Source organism: Alternaria triticimaculans, assembly GCF_023758025.1.
Source record: "Alternaria triticimaculans strain BMP 0046 chromosome Unknown scaffold_4, whole genome shotgun sequence".
Taxonomy (NCBI): domain Eukaryota; kingdom Fungi; phylum Ascomycota; class Dothideomycetes; order Pleosporales; family Pleosporaceae; genus Alternaria; species Alternaria triticimaculans.
Window position 1 is genome coordinate 909,190 of NW_026055961.1, and position 22,322 is coordinate 931,511.

General features: G+C 51.7%; 9 protein-coding genes and 1 non-coding gene across 10 annotated transcripts; 4 read left to right on the forward strand and 6 right to left on the reverse strand.

Moving 5' to 3' along the window:
- Nucleotides 1–119: 119 nt before the first annotated feature.
- J4E78_003868 (uncharacterized protein) lies at nucleotides 120–2,149 on the reverse strand (the record flags this gene model as incomplete). The annotated part of the gene is made up of 3 exons (XM_049364502.1): nucleotides 120–1,880; nucleotides 1,933–2,110; nucleotides 2,145–2,149. 3 exons carry the CDS (start codon nucleotides 2,147–2,149, stop codon nucleotides 120–122), a joined length of 1,944 nt encoding a protein of 647 aa, XP_049223580.1.
- A 679-nt stretch (nucleotides 2,150–2,828) lies between these two features.
- On the reverse strand, nucleotides 2,829–3,702 carry J4E78_003869 (uncharacterized protein; the record flags this gene model as incomplete). The annotated part of the gene is made up of 4 exons (XM_049364503.1): nucleotides 2,829–3,234; nucleotides 3,285–3,499; nucleotides 3,549–3,619; nucleotides 3,669–3,702. The coding sequence occupies 4 exons, from the start codon at nucleotides 3,700–3,702 to the stop codon at nucleotides 2,829–2,831; spliced, it is 726 nt and encodes a 241-aa protein (XP_049223581.1).
- Nucleotides 3,703–4,651: 949 nt separating this feature from the next.
- Nucleotides 4,652–4,723, reverse strand: J4E78_003870. Its single transcript has one exon. It is a non-coding gene; the product is annotated as a tRNA-Ala (tRNA).
- A 940-nt stretch (nucleotides 4,724–5,663) lies between these two features.
- On the reverse strand, nucleotides 5,664–6,801 carry J4E78_003871 (uncharacterized protein; the record flags this gene model as incomplete). The annotated part of the gene is made up of 2 exons (XM_049364504.1): nucleotides 5,664–6,604; nucleotides 6,786–6,801. The coding sequence occupies 2 exons, from the start codon at nucleotides 6,799–6,801 to the stop codon at nucleotides 5,664–5,666; spliced, it is 957 nt and encodes a 318-aa protein (XP_049223582.1).
- Nucleotides 6,802–9,544: 2,743 nt separating this feature from the next.
- Nucleotides 9,545–10,914, forward strand: J4E78_003872 (uncharacterized protein; the record flags this gene model as incomplete). The annotated part of the gene is made up of 2 exons (XM_049364505.1): nucleotides 9,545–10,081; nucleotides 10,135–10,914. 2 exons carry the CDS (start codon nucleotides 9,545–9,547, stop codon nucleotides 10,912–10,914), a joined length of 1,317 nt encoding a protein of 438 aa, XP_049223583.1.
- Nucleotides 10,915–12,083: 1,169 nt separating this feature from the next.
- Nucleotides 12,084–14,679, reverse strand: J4E78_003873 (uncharacterized protein; the record flags this gene model as incomplete). Its single annotated transcript, XM_049364506.1, has 4 exons — nucleotides 12,084–12,280; nucleotides 12,341–13,683; nucleotides 13,730–14,044; nucleotides 14,090–14,679. The coding sequence occupies 4 exons, from the start codon at nucleotides 14,677–14,679 to the stop codon at nucleotides 12,084–12,086; spliced, it is 2,445 nt and encodes an 814-aa protein (XP_049223584.1).
- Nucleotides 14,680–15,476: 797 nt separating this feature from the next.
- On the forward strand, nucleotides 15,477–16,300 carry YOP1 (ER membrane protein DP1/Yop1; the record flags this gene model as incomplete). Its single annotated transcript, XM_049364507.1, has 5 exons — nucleotides 15,477–15,527; nucleotides 15,649–15,864; nucleotides 15,956–16,019; nucleotides 16,067–16,124; nucleotides 16,174–16,300. 5 exons carry the CDS (start codon nucleotides 15,477–15,479, stop codon nucleotides 16,298–16,300), a joined length of 516 nt encoding a protein of 171 aa, XP_049223585.1.
- Nucleotides 16,301–17,808: 1,508 nt separating this feature from the next.
- On the forward strand, nucleotides 17,809–18,765 carry J4E78_003875 (uncharacterized protein; the record flags this gene model as incomplete). Its single annotated transcript, XM_049364508.1, has 1 exon — nucleotides 17,809–18,765. One exon carries the CDS (start codon nucleotides 17,809–17,811, stop codon nucleotides 18,763–18,765), a length of 957 nt encoding a protein of 318 aa, XP_049223586.1.
- Nucleotides 18,766–19,203: 438 nt separating this feature from the next.
- J4E78_003876 (uncharacterized protein) lies at nucleotides 19,204–19,977 on the reverse strand (the record flags this gene model as incomplete). The annotated part of the gene is made up of 2 exons (XM_049364509.1): nucleotides 19,204–19,919; nucleotides 19,971–19,977. 2 exons carry the CDS (start codon nucleotides 19,975–19,977, stop codon nucleotides 19,204–19,206), a joined length of 723 nt encoding a protein of 240 aa, XP_049223587.1.
- Nucleotides 19,978–21,041: 1,064 nt separating this feature from the next.
- J4E78_003877 (uncharacterized protein) lies at nucleotides 21,042–22,136 on the forward strand (the record flags this gene model as incomplete). Its single annotated transcript, XM_049364510.1, has 1 exon — nucleotides 21,042–22,136. One exon carries the CDS (start codon nucleotides 21,042–21,044, stop codon nucleotides 22,134–22,136), a length of 1,095 nt encoding a protein of 364 aa, XP_049223588.1.
- Between the last annotated feature and the right edge of the window lie 186 nt (nucleotides 22,137–22,322).

Consider the following 22,322-nt stretch of genomic DNA (forward strand, 5'->3'; position numbering starts at 1 on the left):
CACAGAAAGCGGCGCTATGCATTTCCAATGAGCGGGATAGCAGGAGAGAAGGGTACAAATGTGACTTGCAACATTCCTACCGTGCTTTGCAACATAGCACATCTGGATCTCCCTTGCCTCTATATATCTACAGACAGCCCAGGGTCGAAATCCGCGTCTCCCAGCCCGCCAAGCAGTCCCCCGAAAAGACCTTCGTTGATGCTCTGCAGTGTCCAGTCATCAAGCGCCCCCGCATCGTTCGACGAATCAAGGAACGACCACCGATTGTCCCACTCCGTGAGTGATGACTGTGTCTGGTCAGCTACCTGAGTAGACAGCATCTCCTCAGCCAACGGGATATCGGAAGCTAGCCTGCGTTGTAGGCTGATGGTGCCAAAATACGGCAAGTGAAGCTGCAAGACCGCCTTCTCAGCGTCTATGAACTGGCCATCAAACTCCGTCGCCAGCCCATCGTCTGTCTCACTAGCCGAAGTGTTGTAGCCAGTTCCATTTGCCGATGCTGCTTCGGCGTCGAGAAGGTACTGTATGATACTCGATAGCTTCGTGGCGAGAGCATCGTCGCTCCTCTCCCCCAATACCTTGACCGTTAGCTCCATCAGAGCGCGATCGCTCGGGCGGCTATGATCGAAAAGTGCTTTGTGCCGAATCATCAATTGGTTCTGCGAATCGATATGGGCCAGACACAGCACCATGAGGGCGACGAAAGCCAGACAGTCCACTCCTCTGCAATAATACGGACCGCGTTTCCACTTGCGAAACGCGATGTATCGACTCATGATTTCGCGGGCGGCATGCACAGCTGTCGCTTTACTTTCTTCGCACCTATCGTCGCCCGACGAGCGAAGAACATACGGTAGATGCAGGCGTATAACGAGATAGAAGTGCGACAGCTGATACATATTCCTTACAACCTCATGCATCGGATCCGGATCGCCCCCGTCCTTGTTGTCAAAGTCTCGAATAAGCCACCAGTCCGACGGCATCAGCTCCGTCACCTCCTTGAACAAGTCGTCAATTTCCCGGACCCTTTTCTCCGTAACATCGCGCGGCTCTCCTACTCTACGCGCCAAGATACGATCTCCAATGACGCATTGCAGCCTGGCGATGCGGTCTAGCGGATGGCACTTTGCTATAACTTCAGCGCTCAGCCCGACTGTCTGCAGCGAAGACTGCGGCAGCCCCAGTGTCAACGAGAGGTAGCGATCTATCTCCACAATGCGACAGCACAGCTGGTCTGGATCGAGGCTCTCGCGCGTCTTGGGATCCACCACCTTGATAGAAGCTCGCTTAGCATTGCCACGATGCAGACCCAACATCTGCGCTACGGCAACGGCGCGGCGCACAGTCAGCCAGGCGCGGTGCAGGTTCCCAGCGTAGTTCTGGGTAATGGCTTCGATCATGATGCACTCGACGCCCTCAACAGAGGCGGTTAGCTCGTCATTGGAGGTTACCAGTCGCGTTGCTGTATCCATGGCATGAGCCATGACTTTACTAAGATGCTCTCGCTGGCTTCTGGGTATACAGTCATCGGATAGTGCGCCCTGCACTATGTTGCTGAGTAAAAGGAGTTTCCGCGCTATCAATACTGGATGCGATCCTGGTGGTGGTAGCTGTAATATCTTTCGTGGGCTATCTGGAACCTGGTTCATCAGGTTGGCAGAGGATGTCGTTAATTTCATGTGCATGTGCGTGGAGATGCTGACAGGTAGCTTGCAGATGTAGTCGAGGTCTTGGGCTGTGGGCCATGCTGCGACGAGGTCCCGCGATATGCCAGTGTATATGTCGCCAAGTGCTGATTTTGGTTGTTGCGATAGATCTATGAGTGTTGATGTAGTCTCTGTGGAGGTGGAAGATGTCATGTCGATGTTTCTTGTGTGATCCTTGTGAGTGTCAGAGATGAATGTAGGATAGACCCCAGCACGCTACACATACTATTACGCTCCTCGGTCTCTCCAGGCCTGCATCTCCCGGATACTCGTCAGCGATGTCGTGGCGCCTGTCTGTCGACGATCCAATAAGTCGCTCAAGCAACGTCTCCACCCGACCCAAACGCGTCTCTAATCCAGCATCTCCTCTCTTGTTCTCTTTCGGTTCATCCGCAAACTCCTGACTAACACAGTCTGTCTTGCGTCTCACGCAGTTACTACATTTGGACTTGGTAGGTGATGCCCAGATGCATCGGACTTTCCGTTTCTTACACTCCCAGCAACTTTGAGTACCTTTACGTACTTTACGCCGCTTCGCCGCTCTTTCATCTTCATGGGAGTTAGTCTCAGGTGACGGGGAGGGGGACGCGTGCATATTCGATTGTGTGTTGAAGGAGGTTGGGGAGGGAAGTGACAAGAGTCGCTGGTGCAGTAGGGTAGTGGTATTCGGCCGAAATCTCGGACGAAAGCTCCGGACGGGTTACACAGTAGAGACAGTACATTTTTCGCTATTAGAAACTTACTACTGCTGCAGTTAGTCTACGCCATCGCATTACCCCGAAGACCGGCTGCGCAACATGGTTCATTCGACTGTCTTATCACGGCTTCCCCTCCCATGCCTTGCGCAAAAACGTCCTCACATCCGTGAACTCATAATCGGGCAACAATCGGTTCCATTCATCTCCCACATCGAAGGCACCTGCCCCAAAAGCCTTAGTGAAGCCAATCAGTACCATTTTTGCCATCTCCCCAGCCATCGCCGGTGGGACGGCATTATGTTCAAATTCCGGTAACCAGGAGGCAGTCCAGTTCCCGTTTTTCAAGTCCTCGTTGGAGAGTCTTTCGATGGCAAAGGGTCCACCTGTGATATCTTATTAGTAAACAAGCAGACAGCGGCACGGCTCATCTGAGCTGGAAGAAGGCGAAGGACTGACCTCTTATTTCTTCGCCAAGAGCAATGAGCTCCTTGATGGAGATGCGCGAGCCTCGAATGCCGCCCACGACCGGCCATTCGCCCTCGTAATCGATTGCCCGCGTGACAACGCCGGCGAGATCTTGTACCGTAGTCAAGACGATGGTATCGTCATCCCCGCCTTCTCGCATGATGGCCCTACGATTCTCGAAATCGTAAATCATCCGGAGCGGCGTGAGATGTTTGGCTGACTTGTATGGAACGGTTAAGTAGTTGGAAAAGAGACCAGGCTGGAAAAGAGTGTACTCGATGACTTTTCTGTCTTTGTTGATCTCGGCTAGGTATTCGCGTATCGTGTCTTTGAACGAATACCACGGCGTGTGCTCTAAGGTGGATCTGGATTATGGTTAGCAAGCGCGGAAGAGTGGGCGATTGCAATGACTTACGAGACCCATTCGCTGGGTACGAAACGCTTTACACCAGCCCTGATTGAGGCATCGATGAGATTCTTCTGGAAGGTAACCCCTTGTTGCAGGTCCAGTGGCGCAATGAAAGATAGTACTACGTCTACGCCTTGTAGATGACTAGTCAGTTCTACCACGTCTTCGTAGTTGGCTTTCACTAGTTTGACGGGCGAGTCGGTAGTCTCGGCGAGGACGTCCTGGAAGACATGTCAGTATCAAGTAAGGTGAGAGACACGTGGTAATGACCTTGCGTGTGAAAATCACAATCTCGTGCTTCTTCGTGGCGAGGAGAGCATCGATGCACTCTTGCCCTACGTCTGGAAAGATGCTAGTTCATCCAGTCGGTATGATCCGCGGGAAACCTACTTCCAGCACCGCCTGCAATTGCGATTTTGACCATGTTGGGCAATGGGGACGTGTTCGGTGGAATGGATAGAGACAAGGGATTGGTGTTAATTTGATTGAAAGGATTCGTGTTGCTAAGTGCTTGTGATGATACATCTACCGCGCATGTTGTTTCTCTTATACGAGAGGGAAGGCCGAGTTTTCGGCCGAATGGTGTAGTGTCTCGCTGGTGCGTAGTTGGTCCCCCGAAAACTCGGTGTAATGATTGCAAGACAAACTAGCGAGTGTATGCTACTCGTCAGTAATCAATATACTCCTAACGGGGGATAGTCGCTTCGTTTTCAGGTCCGATGTTGATCAACATCCTCCGTATCCTAGCAAACTCCCGCAACTGGAGAGTGGAATGCCTCTCTTGGACTCGGGGTTGCAGCACAGTTGCTCCGGTCGAACGTTCATGGTCTCGTAATTCACTCCGAGGTCCGCTCGAGAAGCTGCGCAACAATGGCGCTGCCAGAACCCGCTGTGAGTGCTTTGTACAGCAGCAATACCATCACGAACACGCGAATGTTCCAACGTTAAGCCGTATGCAACGCTTGGGAAGAAAGCCATGGTGTACTGAGCATGTTGAGACCCTTTGATAGCTTTAACAAGCACTTTGAAGCACCTGCACGACTGATGGCTGGCTTCCAGTCGCGCAATTTCGTTCAAACACCAATCGCCATGTCATTTCCTTGGGCCTGTATTGCTTCGAGTAGCAAGTGGACTGTAAAATCGTTCCAACGTGATGCGAATTGGTACCGGAACTTATATCACATACCCAGAATTGGAGCGAAGTACAGCGTGCGTCGTAAGACTGTGAGTAGTATTTTGCCCACTTGCTCCTTCAACCGATGTTTGCGTGCGCACAATCCACTTACATAGTCAAAAAATCGAAAATTCATCTTCAGCAATCAACGCCGGCGGCATCATACAGCCACCCCGCGACGGCGACGAGCGCAAAAAGATGGACTTGCAGGGAATCGAACCCTGGACCACTCCCATGCTAAGGGAGTATTATACCACTAAACCACAAGCCCGGTTGTTGAGGTGCTGCTCAAATTTGAGGCGAATTGTAAATTCGCTGATTGATGGAGGTTTGCCAAACAGCTACGCTTATATTGCGCGTTTAATGAAGTAGCGTGTGACGACGGCGGCGCGAACGGAATTGCTGCTCCATGTGGGACAAATAGGGGCTTCTCTCCCATGCTACGGCATGTCCCGGTAGCGGGAATGTCCATGATTCGTTTGCCGCTGTTAAAGAGGACGACAGATACGATACTACAATCATTGAGTTGTCATGAGCCAAAGTGTTGCTCGTTGGGTACATCGCCATGGCCAATGATGTTTGAGTACGCAGTCCTTCATGCGGTCGCGCTGATGCCGGTTCGCCGAAACTTCGGGCGAGTGGAACCCACTACGCTTGGCTATTCCCAGCTGGCAATGATGCATCGCAACGCTTGCATGTCGCAATGGTATGGTTCCATAAAGTCTCCGTGTTGGGGAGTAACGGTGGTCGTTCTCGCTGAGATCGCACTGTATGCAGCAGGTGCGCATAGCTGTTTGCGACAAAGGCCGACTTTCCTTCGATATCGTATACAGCTGGCGTATCCTAGAGAGGCTGGTTGCGCGATACAACGCGCCTTGTAGTAGTCGCGTGCGACGAGCGATCGCGATCCCGATGGAGAGTAGTTGCGTGGGGGATGCAGGTGGTTGGTGGAAGGCGGGGAGCTAGGTGGATTGGCGTCGGTAGCTGGCTAGCACCTGCCAAGCTCCAACCTTTGAGACTCATTTTCACCACTCACACTTCACCGCCGATGTATAGACAGCGTGTTTTATGTCAAAAGTCAGATGTAGCCATTTATGGGTGCTGTCTGTATGTTCAGACGTCAAATCAACTCTGGTAGCCCATCTTGTTTTCTCTATCTATCGCGTTGTCCAATTTCACATTTATTCCACACCCATTGTTTCATCCTCGCTTCAATCCAACTCGTCATCTGAATCTTCGCTGGACTCGTCGCTCGACAGCTCCTCTTCTTCAAAAACTCCGTCAAAGGTCTTGAGGCTCCATCTTGACTCCATCTCTTCCAGTTCCAGTTCTTCGCTAACCTCGAAACGCGCATCCTTGAAATCCTGAACAATTTCTTCAACATCCGCGTCAAGCTCTTCTGAGCATTCAATTGTCACCGCGAACTTGGGACGATACATGCCGGAGTCGGCCGTGTCCCAGCGGGGGTTGATGATGTCGTCGATGGCAGAGGGGAGCAGTTCCACAAATTTCTCGCAAGCGGCATCGTTCCCAATCCAGACACCGACCTCGATTCGCTCGTTCGTCTTGAGGTATATATTTGCGAGGCGCGTCCACATCTGATACATAATCGCGTCCATCCGAACTTGCTCGACTAGGTTTCTGCGGGTGAATATGGTATCGAAATTCTCACGCTCGTCATCGGCCAGTCCCATGTTCGGTGGGACATAGCCTTGTCGGGCATTTCGAATATCGGCAAGGACTTCAGGGACGAAGTGGAAGTAATCGCAGTCTGCGATGAGCTGAGCCGGGCCACACTTCTGGGTTTCCTCGTCGATGACCTTTTCAGCTTCGTTTCGGATTGCCTTTGACACAGCGACTATAGCGCGTTCGATATAAGAGAACCTGACGACAACCACCGGCGTTCTGATATCGTCTCGTCGCGCTATTGCGTACTTTGTGGTACAGTGGAGGTTTTTGTACACGGCAGTGCGCAGCTCGGCTGGTAGTCTTTCGAACGGAAACGGAGTGTTCGCCATGTCCTGGATACTATCAGCAATCTTTCCAATGGCGTACGTATACTGAAGGTGAAGTGAGGCAGGATTCGGTGTGTAGTAGAAGGGCGTGGGTTGCGCACTTAGATCATCGAAGCCTCCGCAGTCCTTGATGAGCTCTTGCAAAGAAGAACGAAACCCACTGAATACTTACGCGCTAGGTAGACTTGGTAGAACTGTGGGTAAGTCCGGTAAGTGCACTTGCAGTCGATTATTCTGTGTATTAGAGACTCAATTTGGTCCCGGATGGTAGGCTTATTTATATACTCGAGCGGGGTATCGCCACGAGAGTAGACCGACGCATTGACTGCGCCATTTGGTAAGCAGTCAAGGTACAGTTGTCTTATTCATTACTGCAGCCCTTGGTGTTCATATATCTGTCGTGGGTTTGCTCTCCGGCGCATCGGCCGGGTCACGAGAGCGCGAGACTCTACATGATCTTGTCATCGCAAACTTTCGAGATACCGCGCGCTACACTTCTGTTCGAAAGCAGACACCAATAAACCTTTACAGTATCAGACTAGCCAATAAGCCCCAGACATCAGTCTCCTGTACAATGAAGGAGCGGCGCAACAACACTGGACAGCCATGAAAAGTGGATTTAGCCTTTCGACTCATATGCCCAGATCCGGAACAAACATCCAAAAATACTGTGTACTCTAGTGACAGTTCGTATACTACCTCGTTTCGTCGTCTTGTTTGTTCGAGTCATTTGTTATTCACGTCAACGTTCTTCCAAGCGGACGACAAACATTAGTCTCGCACTCTTAATGATGATGGCAAATTGAGCGCTAGTAATTATCAAAGACGTTACAGAAAGGAGATCAGCCTAGTCCAGGAGCACCACCAGACTCTTTATCGCTTGCGTTGTTCTTTGATCTATATCAAAATCACCACTATCGGTAGGAGATTGTGAACGAGCGAAATAAGAACTACTGCTGATCTTCAGCCCCTTCAGTAGTAACAGCCTGGGAGTGTGGCAAGAAAGCTAAATAAAGCCAACCGACACCCCAGATGGATAACTCATGATGAAACTCCTGGACAAAAGGAACGATGACGATAGCTCGATCACCTAAGTATTTCTGAAGGACGCTCGCAACCGTCGCAGTCCGACGGCGTAAAGTGTCGTCGAATGATGCCCGACGTTTACAAATTATATTAGTTCGCTCCCTGATCGACTTCGCCATCCCCGTACCAGGTATCTGGATTACCCCAGAACACGTGGAGGGAGACCTCAAAATTCGGCTCGGTCTCGATCGGCAAAGCTCTAACCAAAAGCAAAGTGACGTCACACAGCGCAGGGACGTCCAACCTGCCTGATTAGCCTTGCTTTCCCCATGAAATCCACCCAAGCGCCCATCTGCAGGGGCCATCCGTGTCACTGTAAATAACTACCCTTGATGCGGCTAACGCGACGCTGCGAAAGGGTGGTATTGATACACCTGCAAATCTGCCGAGGCCAACGCTCGACATCTTTACGCCCCACAACGCGAACACGAGACCGCTGATGAACGCTAGGGGCCAACGACCATGGCGATCCGGATACCTTTCCACGGAGGAGGTCCTGTAGGCGCGTGACTCTAGACTACCTTGTTGACCGCAACAGAGGTCTGACTGGTGAAGATGACTCCTAGGCAAGTTACTCGAAACTAAAATCGTCAACCAAAGCGCGTGTGAGACTTGAGCTGATTCGAGGCAGTTGGAAGCATTCTTCCCCAGTCATGCCGTGGGAACTAACAATATGTGGCTGAAGTCAAGAACGAACGTTTCCGGACGATGCTGCAGGAAGCTTGCATACCCGGCTGACGGACGGCTTGCAGCAGCCGTTAAGCTGCGAATAAGGCAACCTTCCCACAGACATGGCTTGCTGAACTATGTGTTCTCCACCGCAAATACGAGAACTTCTCAGGATCCTAACGCCACAACGGCCCGCCGCGGAAGGACAGTGCCGGCGACCGAATACGATGGCTCATGGTAAGCATATGGGGTCGATGGTCAGCAAGGCAGACGTAACCCAGTTGCGAGGCTGAGAAGAGACGATAAGTTTCGCACGTCATCACATCGCGTTAACAACATGGTCACGCCTCCAGTATGCATCTGTCCCCAGACTTTCTACCTGAATGGAGAGTAGTCGGAGGAGTCTGAACTAGCGGGGTGTGTTGACAGTTCGAGTAAGGATCCGCGCGCCGGGCCGCTTCGCAGGTCAGGGTGAAGGGCCAACTGCTCGAAAGCCTTCGGTTCTTGGACTTGTTTATTTCCGCCTCTTTTTCTGAGACCGCCTCGGTTCGGCTAGGCCCTTGTAATTTCCACTCCTCCTGCTATCAGCGAATGAGAGTTATATCTCAGTCTCTGGCTTTCGCACTTGGGACTAGCCGGAAAACATTTATTACACCTCCTTCTTCATATGGCCTAAAGTAGGTCGCTGACTGTCCAAATACTAAAATATATTCTAGCCCCTCATACTCTCCCCGAATCTTACGAAGCTGCCATGGTGTCAGGCGACGAGGCAAACCCCCAGCCAGCGAGCCGTTTCGATCCACCTTGCAGAGAACCCGTGGCCGCCTGATCATACTAACAGTGTGCTATGCATCAACTTCACTACTACCATGACTAGTCTACACAAACGCGGATGGACGATGTGACTTCATTACATGTTCTCGTACGACATCGTGAACGCTACCCCTGGTGTACTAGAGTGGCTTACAGGTTATTCGAAAGATCTTCGGACAGAAGACTGCATTTGGGGGCTAGCGACTCCATCAACTTGAACGCGGGACCGGTGAAGTATCTCGGATTGGGTGACTGGGCTGCGCCTCTGTCGTCAGCTAGGGGCCCCTTTCGCAATTTGCCTCTTGGAGACTCACGATGTAGTGAACTACGTGCCGTCTAGTACGATCAGCTGAAGGCCCGTGAATAAGTTAAATAGTCCTCTGGTCGCACAGTGTAACAGTCAAGCAACTGGACATTCATTCCAGCAGCTCCATTCCAGGCACCCTTTTTCGTTTCAGGCTGGGAAAAGCAACTTCGTTACTGCAACCAATCATTACATCCTCCTCACAATGAAGAGTTCGTCTCTTTTGGCTTGCTTGTTCGCGGCCGGCGCACAGGCATGGATGCCCGCGGACCGCGATCTTGCTGCCTTCAACCGCACCACCGGCGACCTGAGCAAACGTGCCCCTAATCTTCCTAGTCCGAAGATTCGAGGAGTCAACCTCGGTGGATGGCTACTCTCGGAGCCATGGTTGATGAATCAAGAGTGGTCAGAGATGGGCTGCGGTGACTCCTGCTCCGAGTTTGACTGTGTCAATAAGCTTGGACAGTCTCAAGCGAATGATGCATTCGACGCTCATTACGCTCGCTGGATCACACCAAGCATGATTCAATCCATGCACGATGCTGGTTTGAACACCATTCGCATTCCGATTGGATATTGGAGTCTTCACAGCCTAGTGGATAGCAGCGAGCACTTCCCCGAGATGAATCTGAAGTATCTTGACGATATTATCGACAAGGCTGCAGGACTGGGCATGTTCGTCGTTATTGACCTCCACGGCGCTCCCGGTTCGCAAAAGGTCGGCGATGCATTTACTGGACAGGTAAGCCTTCAACACTCCAGTATTCCTCGACTCGACTCTAACATCCACCACAGTGTCTCCCTGAAGCGTATCTTCCAGGATTCTTTTCACAAGCCAACTACGACCGCGCAGCCAAGTGGCTTGAATGGATGACCAAGCGTATTCACAACACTCCTTCATACAAGGCCGCAGTCGGTATCATTGAAGTCGTGAACGAGCCGCAGACATCGCGTGATAAGGGCGGTATGCCCCAAGCCGAGAAAGACACTCTTACGCAAAAGTACTACCCACAAGCCCTCAAGGCTGTCCGAGACGCCGAGAACTCTCTTAAGATTCCCGACGACCAGCGTCTTCACGTCCAATTCATGGACTCTCTATGGGGCGCCGGCAACCCCAAATCCAACCTCCCATCAGACTCCAAGGTCATCTTTGACGATCACAACTACGTCGGCGGAGCTGTGACGGCGATCAATGCCGACGCCAAGCAGGGCGATTACATGTATTACACATGCCACACTGACAACCGCCTGACCGACGGCGACACCCCCAAGATCGTCCAAGAATGGAGTCTCACCGTCAACAACGAGTACAGCACCGAGTTTGACTGGAAGCTCGATTCCACAACACAATTCTACAAGGATTGGTTCATTGCCCAGCAGCGACTGTATGAGAAGACTGAGGGCTGGATCTTCTGGACGTGGAGGACACAGCTCAACGATCCACGATGGGACTACAGCTACCTGATCTACAAGAACTGGGTACCCACCTCCAAAGCAGGACTGGATGCTAGTGCCAACAAGGACGTCTGCGCGACGTGGAACCATAGGAGAAGGAGGACACGGGGCAGGCAGTAGGAGTGTCGTGGTGTCTACTCATGCTCGCGGCGCCGCGCATGAAGGGGTTTAGTAAATATTCTGTTGTCTTCTAGTGCTTGTTAGCCACACAGGCTACCGTTAGCAGGGATCCTTTCCGTGTAACGAAATCTTACATTTGTATCATACTTTACACAACAGTCCCGTCCTGTCTCCTATCATGATGCATTGCGCTTCTCGGCTGCATTTGCTAAAAGTGTCCACGCGAGCACAACTGCAGTGATCTTTCCCCTATCCTAACATATCGCCACAGAACGAAAGGTAAAGACTCTGTGCCAAGGTGATCGCGACTCCTGAAACCCAATGAACGAGCGGTGAGAGTCCATCGTGTGATCCATCATCGTGCGACGACCGGTCACGATCGACACACGATTTTATATCAGAGATCGAGTTCCTTCTTGTAGATCAGTGTGGTCAGGCGACTGAGGAGGTCGACGAGCCATTTTGATCGGGTTGCGTTAGCCGCGGCGGTCGAGTGCCGATGTTGACCGTTTTCAGAGGTCAGATGGTTATGTCAGCTAGTGTAACAGGAGAGAAACTACAGAGTACATGTAGGACAGACATCGGGAACAGGCGATGTAGGTCTAACGGAGTAAACGGAGATGAGGTTTGTCTTGGTAGGCCGTGTGGTGTTAGCGGTGACCACATTTGTGCTGTTAGCTGACATGAAATCTCGCTGTGAGAAAGTACCTTCTAGTTCCGCTGGGTCTTGACAGGACGTGATCGATCGAACTTGAAGAGGCTGGTACAGCATTATGCACTTGTTCAACCTCTCGTTTCAGAGGCGAAAGGGGTGAGCCTTAGTTTCGCGAAGCTCTTGTGGAAGGCGGTTGTGAACGTCTGTCATGATGTAACAATTCAATTCAACACTGCGCAGGGGAACCGCAGAGCTGCATCTAACACCAGACCCAGGCCATAAAGGCGGTATATCGTTCCAAACGCCTGTATTGCAAACCCAAAATGCAAAGATGGAAACGCCGAACTATTTCCGTAAACACCGATCCGTGAGTGCGTACGCAATCCTAAAGTACAAAGAATTATGAGATATTAACAGGCCATGTCGGGCACGGTTCGTCGTTAGTCGTGACTTCAGAGGCGTCATAAACGCATGGGCAAAAGTATCAGAATATCTGAAAGACAGGGACGTCAGGCTAGCTGACGCTCTGCGAAAGAGCTGAAGATAGATGAGACGCAAACTTGGCGTCAATGCCGTCTTCCTGTACGCCGAGGCCGAGGCCTATACCACTATCGTCATGGTTTGGCTCTTGTTGGGAAGTGTTCATGTCGTACTCGTACTGAAAGCTCATGTTGTATTGTGATGATGGTTGAGTAAATCGTCCAGCATTGACTGATGATCTTGCGTTAGTCAACTACCATGTGAGGCTAAGTTGTGAATGAATAAACTCACCTTCCTGATTTGACCCATTGTCCTGGATGGTGACATGGCTAGCGTTGGATATGAAGGATTGATCTGGTCCAAAGTCGGCTTCCAGGCTGCTATACCTGCTCTCGTTGTTGCTGCCGCTGCCACCGTTGGTCATGGCCGCATTGAGGGATTCACCCATTACAGGCGAGTAGTTGGACGAGCTCCAGTCTGGGGGCGCATGGCCTAGAAACCCACCTAGTGAAGCTAACCATTGCGCCATCTCATCCACGAAGACCTTGGTGAGCCACCAACCTTGGAAACTGATTCCATTCTCGACGGTGATCTCGCGTATGGCGGCCGAACCAAGCGCACTGATGCAGTGCATGATCGTGCGAGCGTGTGCGCCAGGAAAGCGGGACGGCAATTGTGTCAAGAATGCTGCGATACGATCGATGACGGACTCTGAAGGATCTGCGGGTGGGTCGGGATATGCTGCGCGATGAATGGTACCGGAAGGCAATTGGATCTCCTGTGGTAGCGGGCCTAGCATCGAGCGGATCTCGGTAGTTAGGATGTTGTAAACCTCCTCGTGCGCACAGGAGGCGGGCAATTCGTTGGCAATGATGCGTTTGATGTTGACGTGCTCCAGCCAGTCAGCAAACATCTGGGTGCGATGGCTCTCTGCGGTGAGCATGACTGCTGCTGCGTGTGCAGCGGAATTCACACGAAGCATCTGTCGGAGAAGATGTGCGAACAATGTAGCGGGTTCCAGCTTTGCTTCGAGTACATGTATGGGCAGCGGCGCGAACTTGGCGGCAATATGTGCATGTAACGTCTTTGCAACGTTGTCGAGGAATTTTAATACTGCCGGTGGCGCTACCTGAAGGGTGAGCTGGGAAACGTTGCGAATCATCTTCTGGTACATCATCCAGTCGCACTCCTTGATCCATGGAGCCAGTTCGGGTGAAGCGAACAACTTCTGCACTGGCACAGTTAATGTCCCGTGGAAAGTACCAAAGAGGCGGAAGAATTGCTTCTCCTTGCAGTATCGCACTGAGTCGACCAGCGAAACGACATGTGAGCGGTACATGGCGACGAGATTATCGGCGGAATCGGGATCGGTACGCGCTGGTAAATAGGGTTTAATGTCAGGCAATTCGACTACGAAAGCATCTGGAGCTTCGAGGATATCTGGCGTTGGAAACTTGAGCTCGTGCTCGTACGACGTCTTGGTACGCGCGTGAGATGGGTAGAAATTGGACGAGTAGATGTCGGTGAACAAGACGCCGCGGGACGAGGCTGGAGTGTAGTAAGTGTTCTGCGGCTCCACGCGTGCCTCTCGTGGGGGAAACTGTGCGCTGTCTGCAGGTAACCGGGGGATAGCACTGAAGCTGTTAGCATTTGACACACCAAGTTGTGGAAGGCACATACTCAAGGTTGAGTCTCGGTGTCCCAGAAGCCTGACGCTTCATAGCATGATGGGCAGCGGGGCCGTTGCTGCCCCGACGTGCCTCTTCAGCACTGTCGTTGTCGTTGATGAGTTCGAGATCGACGTAATGGTACTTGGACTCTCCGCGAACACCGAGGCGCCTGGTCTGGATGCCGGGGAAAATGACGCGAACGAGCTTGCCGAAAGATGCTGGGTTCAGGGGGATGACGCGATCGGTGCCGCAGCGCTCTGCGTACTTGGAGTAGACGCGGTTGCGCGGCACTGACGTCTTCGCAACACGGCAGACAGACTGTAACCTGGGGCGCGTTAGCACTGTTCCTGCGTAGAGGCGAAGTACCTACCATAACATGGCGAACAGTTGTTTCGACTTCTCTGCCTTGGATGTTCTGTCATTCTGAATGACCTCAGCTGCGACCTCCCTGAGGTTGCGGCCTTCGTTCTGGTTGAGCAGCTGGCGCAATTCCTTGTCGTTGGTCGCGGCACCTGAGGTCGACGGCCTTTTTTTCTTGTCCTCCGTATCCATCGGCGGCGCCATGAAGCTGTGTTGTTGCGAATGTTGTGAATGTTGAGAGAGGGAGTTCTGATAGGCATGGTGATCGGGTTGTGCGGGCTGACCGTTCGGTTGAGGGTGAGACGCGGTTGGGTCGGCTGGGTAACCAAGATACTGCTGAACACTTTCTAGACTCATATTGATAAGCTGGTCCTGCGCGCTGACCTGTTGCGCGGCCTGGAGTAATGCAGGCTGTAGCGCTTCACTGGTAGTGAATGGAGCATGATACTGCGGCTGCTGGGGAAATTGGTTGGGCCGCGGTTGCTGCGGTTGTTGGAATTGCTCGAACGAATGCACGCTCGTCGTCGACGCGCGTGAAAGAGGACGATTGCTTCTCGTAGACATTGACGTATTCGATCGTGACCGGCGGATATCGGTCATGTTGCGGACGCCGGCTGGCAGATTTTCCGTATGTTTACACCAAAACAATGCGATGGCAACGGCGCTGAGGAGGCGGCAACACAGTCGGCAGAGTGTCTAAAGTACGCGACGGTAATCCCAAGAAGACCAAGGTGTCGTGAGTAGGCTGATGGCGCTGCTCGCGTGTAGCTCGAGTCTCAGCTGTTTTCGGGGCTGGCGGGTTTGTTTGTTTGGGCCAGGGACTAGCTCAACACGTTGTTCCGGCAGATAGGATGTCACCAACGTGGTAGAATGCTCCGCAGAAGAATATCCGGCTCCAACAAGGGTCGTAGGCGTCGTCGGTCGCCCTCGAGCGGGTTTGTTGTGGGATAGGAATTGGATGTTTACGCTTCCGTCTGAACTCGGTCACGCCTGCAGCAACGGAGACTGGCCGGCGCGCTTGGACCTCAACGGTCACGTGCAAGTCGTCATAATGCCCGTGCAATCGCACTACTCTCTAATTGCCAATGTAAAGGAAAAAGAGACAGGTGAATGCGACATTACCAACGCCCGGGATACGGCTTCGTCGAACGGCTGGACCGATGCACGCGATCTTGTCTCATCGGCATGCCATTGCTGCGTTCTGGCTGGCTCGTGAAAGGCGGTGACGTATTTAGCGATGACGAGCCCACTTCCTCCATCCCACAATCTCCAGGCTCCACGTTCCTGCTCCTCCCTACCTACTGAACACATTGCAGCCCCTCTGCTTCTTCAACCAAAACCCGTTGCATCCCACCCTTTCGCAACCCATCACACCCAACCTCCCAACAGCCCTCAACATGTCTGTCCAGGATAGAGCCCAGGCCCAGCTGTCGCAGCTCGACAAAGAGGTAAGCGCTCTCGCTTCTGCACAAGGCACAATTGTCAAAATACGCCTTGTCCCGACGATTCCGACAGGAAAAGCAATGGTTTTGATATGAAGCCACGTTTACTGACGATGTTGTGTTCCAGCTGTCCAAGTACCCCGCACTCAACAACTTTGAGAAGCAGACGTCGGTCCCCAAGGTCTACATGATCCTTGGTCTCGCTGGTCTCTACTTCTTCCTCATCTTCTTCAACATTGCCGGAGAGTTCCTCGTCAACATTGCTGGATTCATCATTCCCGGTTACTACTCGCTCGAGGCTCTCTTCAGCGCCAGCAAGGTCGATGACACCCAGTGGTTGACTGTATGTGTACCCCGCTTTCTTATCGCTGGCAAGACAGCTGGCCAAATTGTGTCCACAATAAACTTGGGATGGGGCTAATGTGATGCCGCAGTACTGGGTTACCTTTGCCTTCTTGACCGTCTTCGAGAGCGCTGTGAACGCCGTCTACTGGTTCCGTAAGTACAGCCAGATCGTCTGCATGATCCGCAACTGACGTCCGCAGCCTTCTACTACACCTTCAAGTTTGTCCTTATCCTCTGGATGTCTCTTCCCCAGACTGCGTATGTAGCAGCCCCGTCGCGCACATTAATGCAAGCTTACACTCCCTAGTGGTGCCCAGATCGTCTTCCGCTCATTCCTTCAGCCCGTCTTCTCGCGCTACTTCTCCGCGACAGGCTCCACCGCTGCCGACCTCCGTGCCAAGGCCGACTCAGCTGGCAAGCCTCATGCCTCGTAGAGCAGTCGCGAGCATAACACTCTTCTGGCAGTCGCACGGCTAGACGATAATGACAAGGACGAAGTTCGGGATATAACCTCTGCTGTGCATGAGAGACCCAGCTTCTCAAGGTGTGCGGCTGTTGCAGCTTGGAAACGCTGCATGGACAATGGTTTACGAGCTACGGATAGCGTTCATGACAGGGTTGACGTACGAAAGAAGAGGCAGGCATCCTTACGTTTCATGATCATTTGCCCATAAGGGAACCAATCGGGTAGGAAGTTGTGGTCTTTGGCAGTGGGTTTTGGTGAATCGCTTGCGAGCAATAATATGATGTACCGAGTCTGGGCGAGCCCTCTGGCTAGAACCAATTACATATTCATTACCATTTTCAATCAAGGTCTCATATTCATGTTTACGGAAAGGAACCTTCGGCGACTTTCCTGATGACTCAAGTACAAGAGTTGTCTAAAGAACCATACGCTATCATGGATGGATCTGAAGTTGCTGGCTATCCGTAGCGACTGGGATACCGTTGTGCTATCCTACTCAGCAACATTACATTGCCTACGATCCTTAGTGGTGGGATGTACATTGCGGTCAAACAACTAACGTTTGTCCCAGACGCACTCGGCTTTGGCAGCTAGATCGTGTACGGCATCCCCATACTCCTGTTCATCATGAGTCCAAGAAAAGTGCAGATTAACTCGTCTTAGATGTAAACAATAAGCCAGGTTGGATAACTTCATGCCTGTCATCACGGTGTTTGATTGTGTCGTCATAATATCTACCATCATTACACAGACTGCAACCGAACGGGCGCTAAGAAGGCATACATAGGTTTGTGAACCGCTTATTCAATGGCCTCAGGCATCGTGCCGCGCTGATGAGCCAAGATTACAGATTTCCTCAGACCTCGGGATTGTGGGGCCGGAAATTGGCTTGTTAGGTTGGCACCAATAAGACCCGAGTGGCTCTGATTATGTAATGACCTTAGCTCGCGACAGCCGCCTGGGTTCCATCAGGGGACTTGACCGCTCCTCCTGAGACACCTAACCGCCATCCATCCCGCAACCATTAGTGAGGATTCTACTGACGACTCGATGTCCGACGACTCAACTTCCGACAACTCAACTTCCGACGACTCAACTTCCGACGACTCGACTTCCAACAACTCGAATTCCGACAACGACTCAAACTCTAGAACCACCACTGTTGCGATCCGTTCTAGGACTGCTGCCATAAGTTCTAAGAACGCTGCAATCCGTTACAGGGCTGCTGCAATCCGTTCCAGGACTGCTGCATCCGTTTCTAGGAATGATGCATCTTTTTCTTGGGGTGCTACATCTCTTTCTTGGAGAGATGCATCCCTTTTTAGGACTGAAGCATCCCTCTCTTGGGATGATGTAATCCGTTCTGGGACCACTGTAATTAGTTCCAGGACTGCTGCAATCCGTTCTGAGACTGCTGTAATCCGTTCTGAGACTGATGCAATCCGTTCTGAGGCTCATGCAATCTGGTCTGAAGCCATGCGCGATACACCTTCAACATCGTCCGACTCTGAGGAAGAACACTCCGATACCTGCAACAGCGACGACATGAACGAAGACACACGGGAGTACTACGAAGAACTTGCGCTAAATCCACGTCGGCCCCGGTCATTTGACCGCTTCCTCGATCTACCAAAGGAGCTGCGTCTTATGATCTACGAATATGCGGCAGATTGCCAACGTCGCTTTCGATTCGTGAATCGATACGTTGCCATCACGAACTACGAATCCATAACGCCCATTCATCTCACGTGTCGAGCAATTTGTGCGGAGGCTGCACATCTGATGAAATCTATCGTTGAAGCACAGCGAGTCCCGCAAGCAATGCGAGTCCCCCGTATCATCGTTAATGAACGGTCATGGGATAAAATGGACGGTAACAGTGAGGTTATCAGCAAGATTTGCAGAGTGTGCGAAGAAGCCAGATCAAAGAAAGTCAGCGTAAAGAAGGTGGACAAAATCATGCGGAAATCGGATGCAGACCAATATGGCAAAACGGGTTGGCCATACCACCAATACTCCGAGCGAGCATGCGAGGTCATTGCCAACTTTGCCAACTCCGCGGCCATGTATTTCGCTCGGCACGATCCTGAGAAGGCTCCTTCGTTATCTTTTCCCCCATTGTCCAACGATGCTATCGTAGTGTATGTCGCGTTGGTAGATGCTCCGATTGAAGAAACTCCGTTCTTCCGGAGTTTCTTCAAAGACGTAGGAGTTGAAATGCAACAGCATGTCGGTCCTTGTATGGACTCTACCGAGGACATCCACGAAGAATACTCTGTCATTGGAGAGGAAAATGATTACGATGGCAAGCACAGCGTCGTCCTGTACGATGTAAGGCGGGAGCCACGAGAATGGGAAGAGGGAGAACCTCCTGTTGAAGTCTACTACGAGGGTGTTATTGATGAAGAAGCTTGGGAGCGGGACTGGACATAATGCGCTAGGGAACTATGGAAAGGATCTATTACAGTACGGATGTTGAGAAGGGGGTGTGAAAAGGTTGAAGAGCGTTCAAGATGCTCGTGATACGCTTTCAATCGGGACGGACATGGGTGGCACAAACTTGCTCGTGTTTCTTTCAAGGTTATGCTTTGTTGGTATTATATTTTCTCCTCCAGAAAGATGACAACAAAACCCACCCTAGGGCATTAATAAAACTTTTGAAGATGTCATCTCCTCTTTTCCCACAGAATTCAATTTGCTCGCTTATCAGTGTCTGTGCTAGATTGCCTTGCTAGGATTAGGCTCCGGAAGCTTTTCAAGCCATTTAGCGTAATAAGTGGTCTCTCCTAGACCATGTTCACTGACGTCTTCCGGGATTGTGATACCCTTGGCACGATAAAGTTTCCCGACTGTTGGTATTGGCGCGCCTTCTCACAATTTGGCGTACACAGGAAATCGTGCATCACGATCAACCTCAAGGTACGTGACTAAGACGGACTCGAACAAAGGCTTGATGCAAGCATAGGTGACGCGGCCCTCAAACTTCCAGCAGATGCCAGTCTTCAGACTAGCAGGTTCCGGATTCCTCGCCAGTTCGATGCTCTTGATGTCGTGGATGCTGCTGTAGAGACCGGGACTGCAGAACTTGCCGATGACTTTATACGTCTTATAGAGCATATCTGGCAATTCCTCGTACAAGGGCGCAGTAGCTGAAGAGATGAAGTGGCATTTGATGGTTTCGCTCCGGGGAAAGCCACATGGCAGTATCGTGAAAGTCATCAGGCCGTCTTCGCCTTCGTCGGCCCAACATTGCTCTACTCTGACGATGGTGCCGGTGAACATTATCGTGGTCGGCAGTGAGCCTCCTATGTTGACTTGCTCAAACTCAGGGCCCACGTTCTGTGCGATTACCCTGTCCCATTTTGTGATATTCCAAAGGTTCCCGTGATCATCTTGTCCCTCTACCAAGAGAGCGTCCGCGATGTCATGGGGATGAATCCCCCTCTTCCGCGTGGCTTCGCGCAGGGAACTAAATTGCGAGTTGAGAAAGTCGTTCGATAAAGCTCTGAAGCCATCGGCTAGGTCGATCCTCGTTTCCATCATGTCCTCATTGTTCAGACACCAGAGCAAATAGCTGGGGCTGGTGTCTGCGACTTGTTTGATGGTCTGGCCGCAATGCTTTCAAGTCGAACTCGTACACTTCATCTGATGTGTCTGCTTCACAGGCTTGAACTGCATGTTCCAGGGAAGACTGCGATAAGGGTTGCTTCCCAGATGACTTCCTGATACCAGAATCTTTGGTGGGCGATAAGACAGATGCTTGGTTCTTATGTCGAGGTCTCCATTGAATTATTGGTGCGTCATCGTCGGAGTTATTCATGGCTTGGGGTTGTTGAGTTTTAGCTACAGATTGATATGTAAATAGGATGTTATGAGATAACTCTGGGTAGTCCCAAGTGCGGGCTGCAGTAGGTTATACGGACGAGAACACAAGGGGTAGACACTACCGAGACTTCGACTGCTCCACCTATGTCATCCCAGACCTCGCCCCGCGGAGTTGGACCCGGGAAGAAGCACTTATGCAACCCTACATTGCACCAGAGTTCGTCACTTCCTCGTCCGTCCCCTCTCGAAAGAAAGGAATAGATTGGATGGTCCTGCGGATGGAATGAGGTCCCGCAAGGCGATAGCTATAGCTACAACGACAGCACGAAGCGTCGTCGATTTCAGCGCGGGATCTCCATTCAGAGTGTCGCACATTGAGGGACGACACGCAGTTTCCGAGTGGAAGGTAGGTGACGCAGGTAGAGTGGTAATCACCGTGACACGTTCAGGGATCCTTGCAGCACACGCTCGGGCCACGTCAGCCCCACTTTCAAACGGCTGTCACCGCCGTGCACATGCGAGGACGACTAGTCGGCTCGACCCTCACATCGTGCCGCGGTAGTGTCTTCAAGTATTGACCAAAAGCTCCTTGTCGACTTCGTCTCCCATTCGTGTTCTCCAGGGCGTATCACTGTTGGTGGTTTAGCAACGCGTCGTGCAGGTGCTCTACTTACATCGCCGACGCGTTGCGCGTAACCTCGAGCCGCGTACCCTTACTTAAGTTGCGGCACAATTTCCTATGCATACCGTGTTATACGATCGAGATTCCCTCGCCTGTAGCGCTTGACTATTTCTTCTCCAGGTCCGAACTCAATTCTGCAAAATTCTCCTCTTGCCTTTCTGCGATCTCGTATTCAAGCGACCGACTTCTTTTGATACCCACGATGAGCTCCGGTGTCAAGCGACAGCGACAACCAGCCGCATCCTCCAACGCCGAGTCCTCAAAGAAGCGACGTACCCAGACGCGCGCAGCACCCAAGAGCCGCGGCCCCTACCGTTTCACCTTCGGTAAATTTAAAGGCAAGACAATACAAGAAGCATACGATGAAGACTATGATTATATCGAAGACTTCATCGTCTTCAAGGGGATGATAGGTCGGAACGATATACTTAAGAAAAATCCTGCCCTGAGAGCTGGTCTGCGCGACCTACCGAAATCCTGGTTGGAACGAAACTCAAGCTTAGAACGACTTCTGGACAACGACCAGCCAGGTGGTCCCAGTATATACGAGTACGAGGACATGGTTCCGAATCAAGGCATGATTAAGATGAACGAACGGAGCAGTAGCTGCAGGTTTTGGGAAGCGACCGATCGGGCCGTTATCACCGCGTCTCATCAAAACGCACCTACTGTCAAACTGGAAGACTTCGCAGAAGCGCTGGACGATTCTCGTTTCGCCAAGGGACTAAGTCCGATACACATAGCATTCACTGCCACGGTCATACGCGTCGAGCGGAGTTTTACAGACTTCGGAATGGGTGGCTCGGACTTCGATCCTTTTAAGATACTGCCATGTGGTTGGCCGTGGGAATCTCCTCTGAGCACTGAAGTCTACGTTACAATTACTGGTCAGGACACGGTGTGGGCAGAGAATCTGAAGCCTCTGGTATACGGGCACTATCGCTTCAGTGGAAGTCTTGCTACCGGGTCTTCCCCTCTGACGGGCTGGCCTAAGAGTCTCGACGTTCTCAAGGATCCGGAGACTGTCGAACCGAGCAGCGGGTGCTGCTTTCGAATTGCTGGTAGAGTCAAAAAGGTGGATGGTAGGAGTGTCAAAGTGAGCGTCAAGAGGGAGAAGGCTCGTTATGCGGATGGCTGGGAGAAGGATGTCACTGTGGAACTGTCGGAAGGTGTCCAGAAGCCTAAACTTGACGCGTCATATGTATTCAAGGGCCATCTCGAGCCATTCACCAAGGTGTTCAAGGATATCAAGTTCATCGCAGAGACTTGTAACAAGACCGGAGAAACGCAGTCTTAAATGTAGCTTCAAAAGCGTCACAGCAGGTGCATTCAGCCGAACGCACAAGTGGCTTGTGACCGTATTTGCGGTGCAAACCTAATTTCATTTTTGCACAATGTCTGGTCTCTACATCATAACAATCTGCTTCACCTTCCCCCCTTCCTGAACTTTCATGCTATGTCGTTTGATGCTTAGACGGCAGAA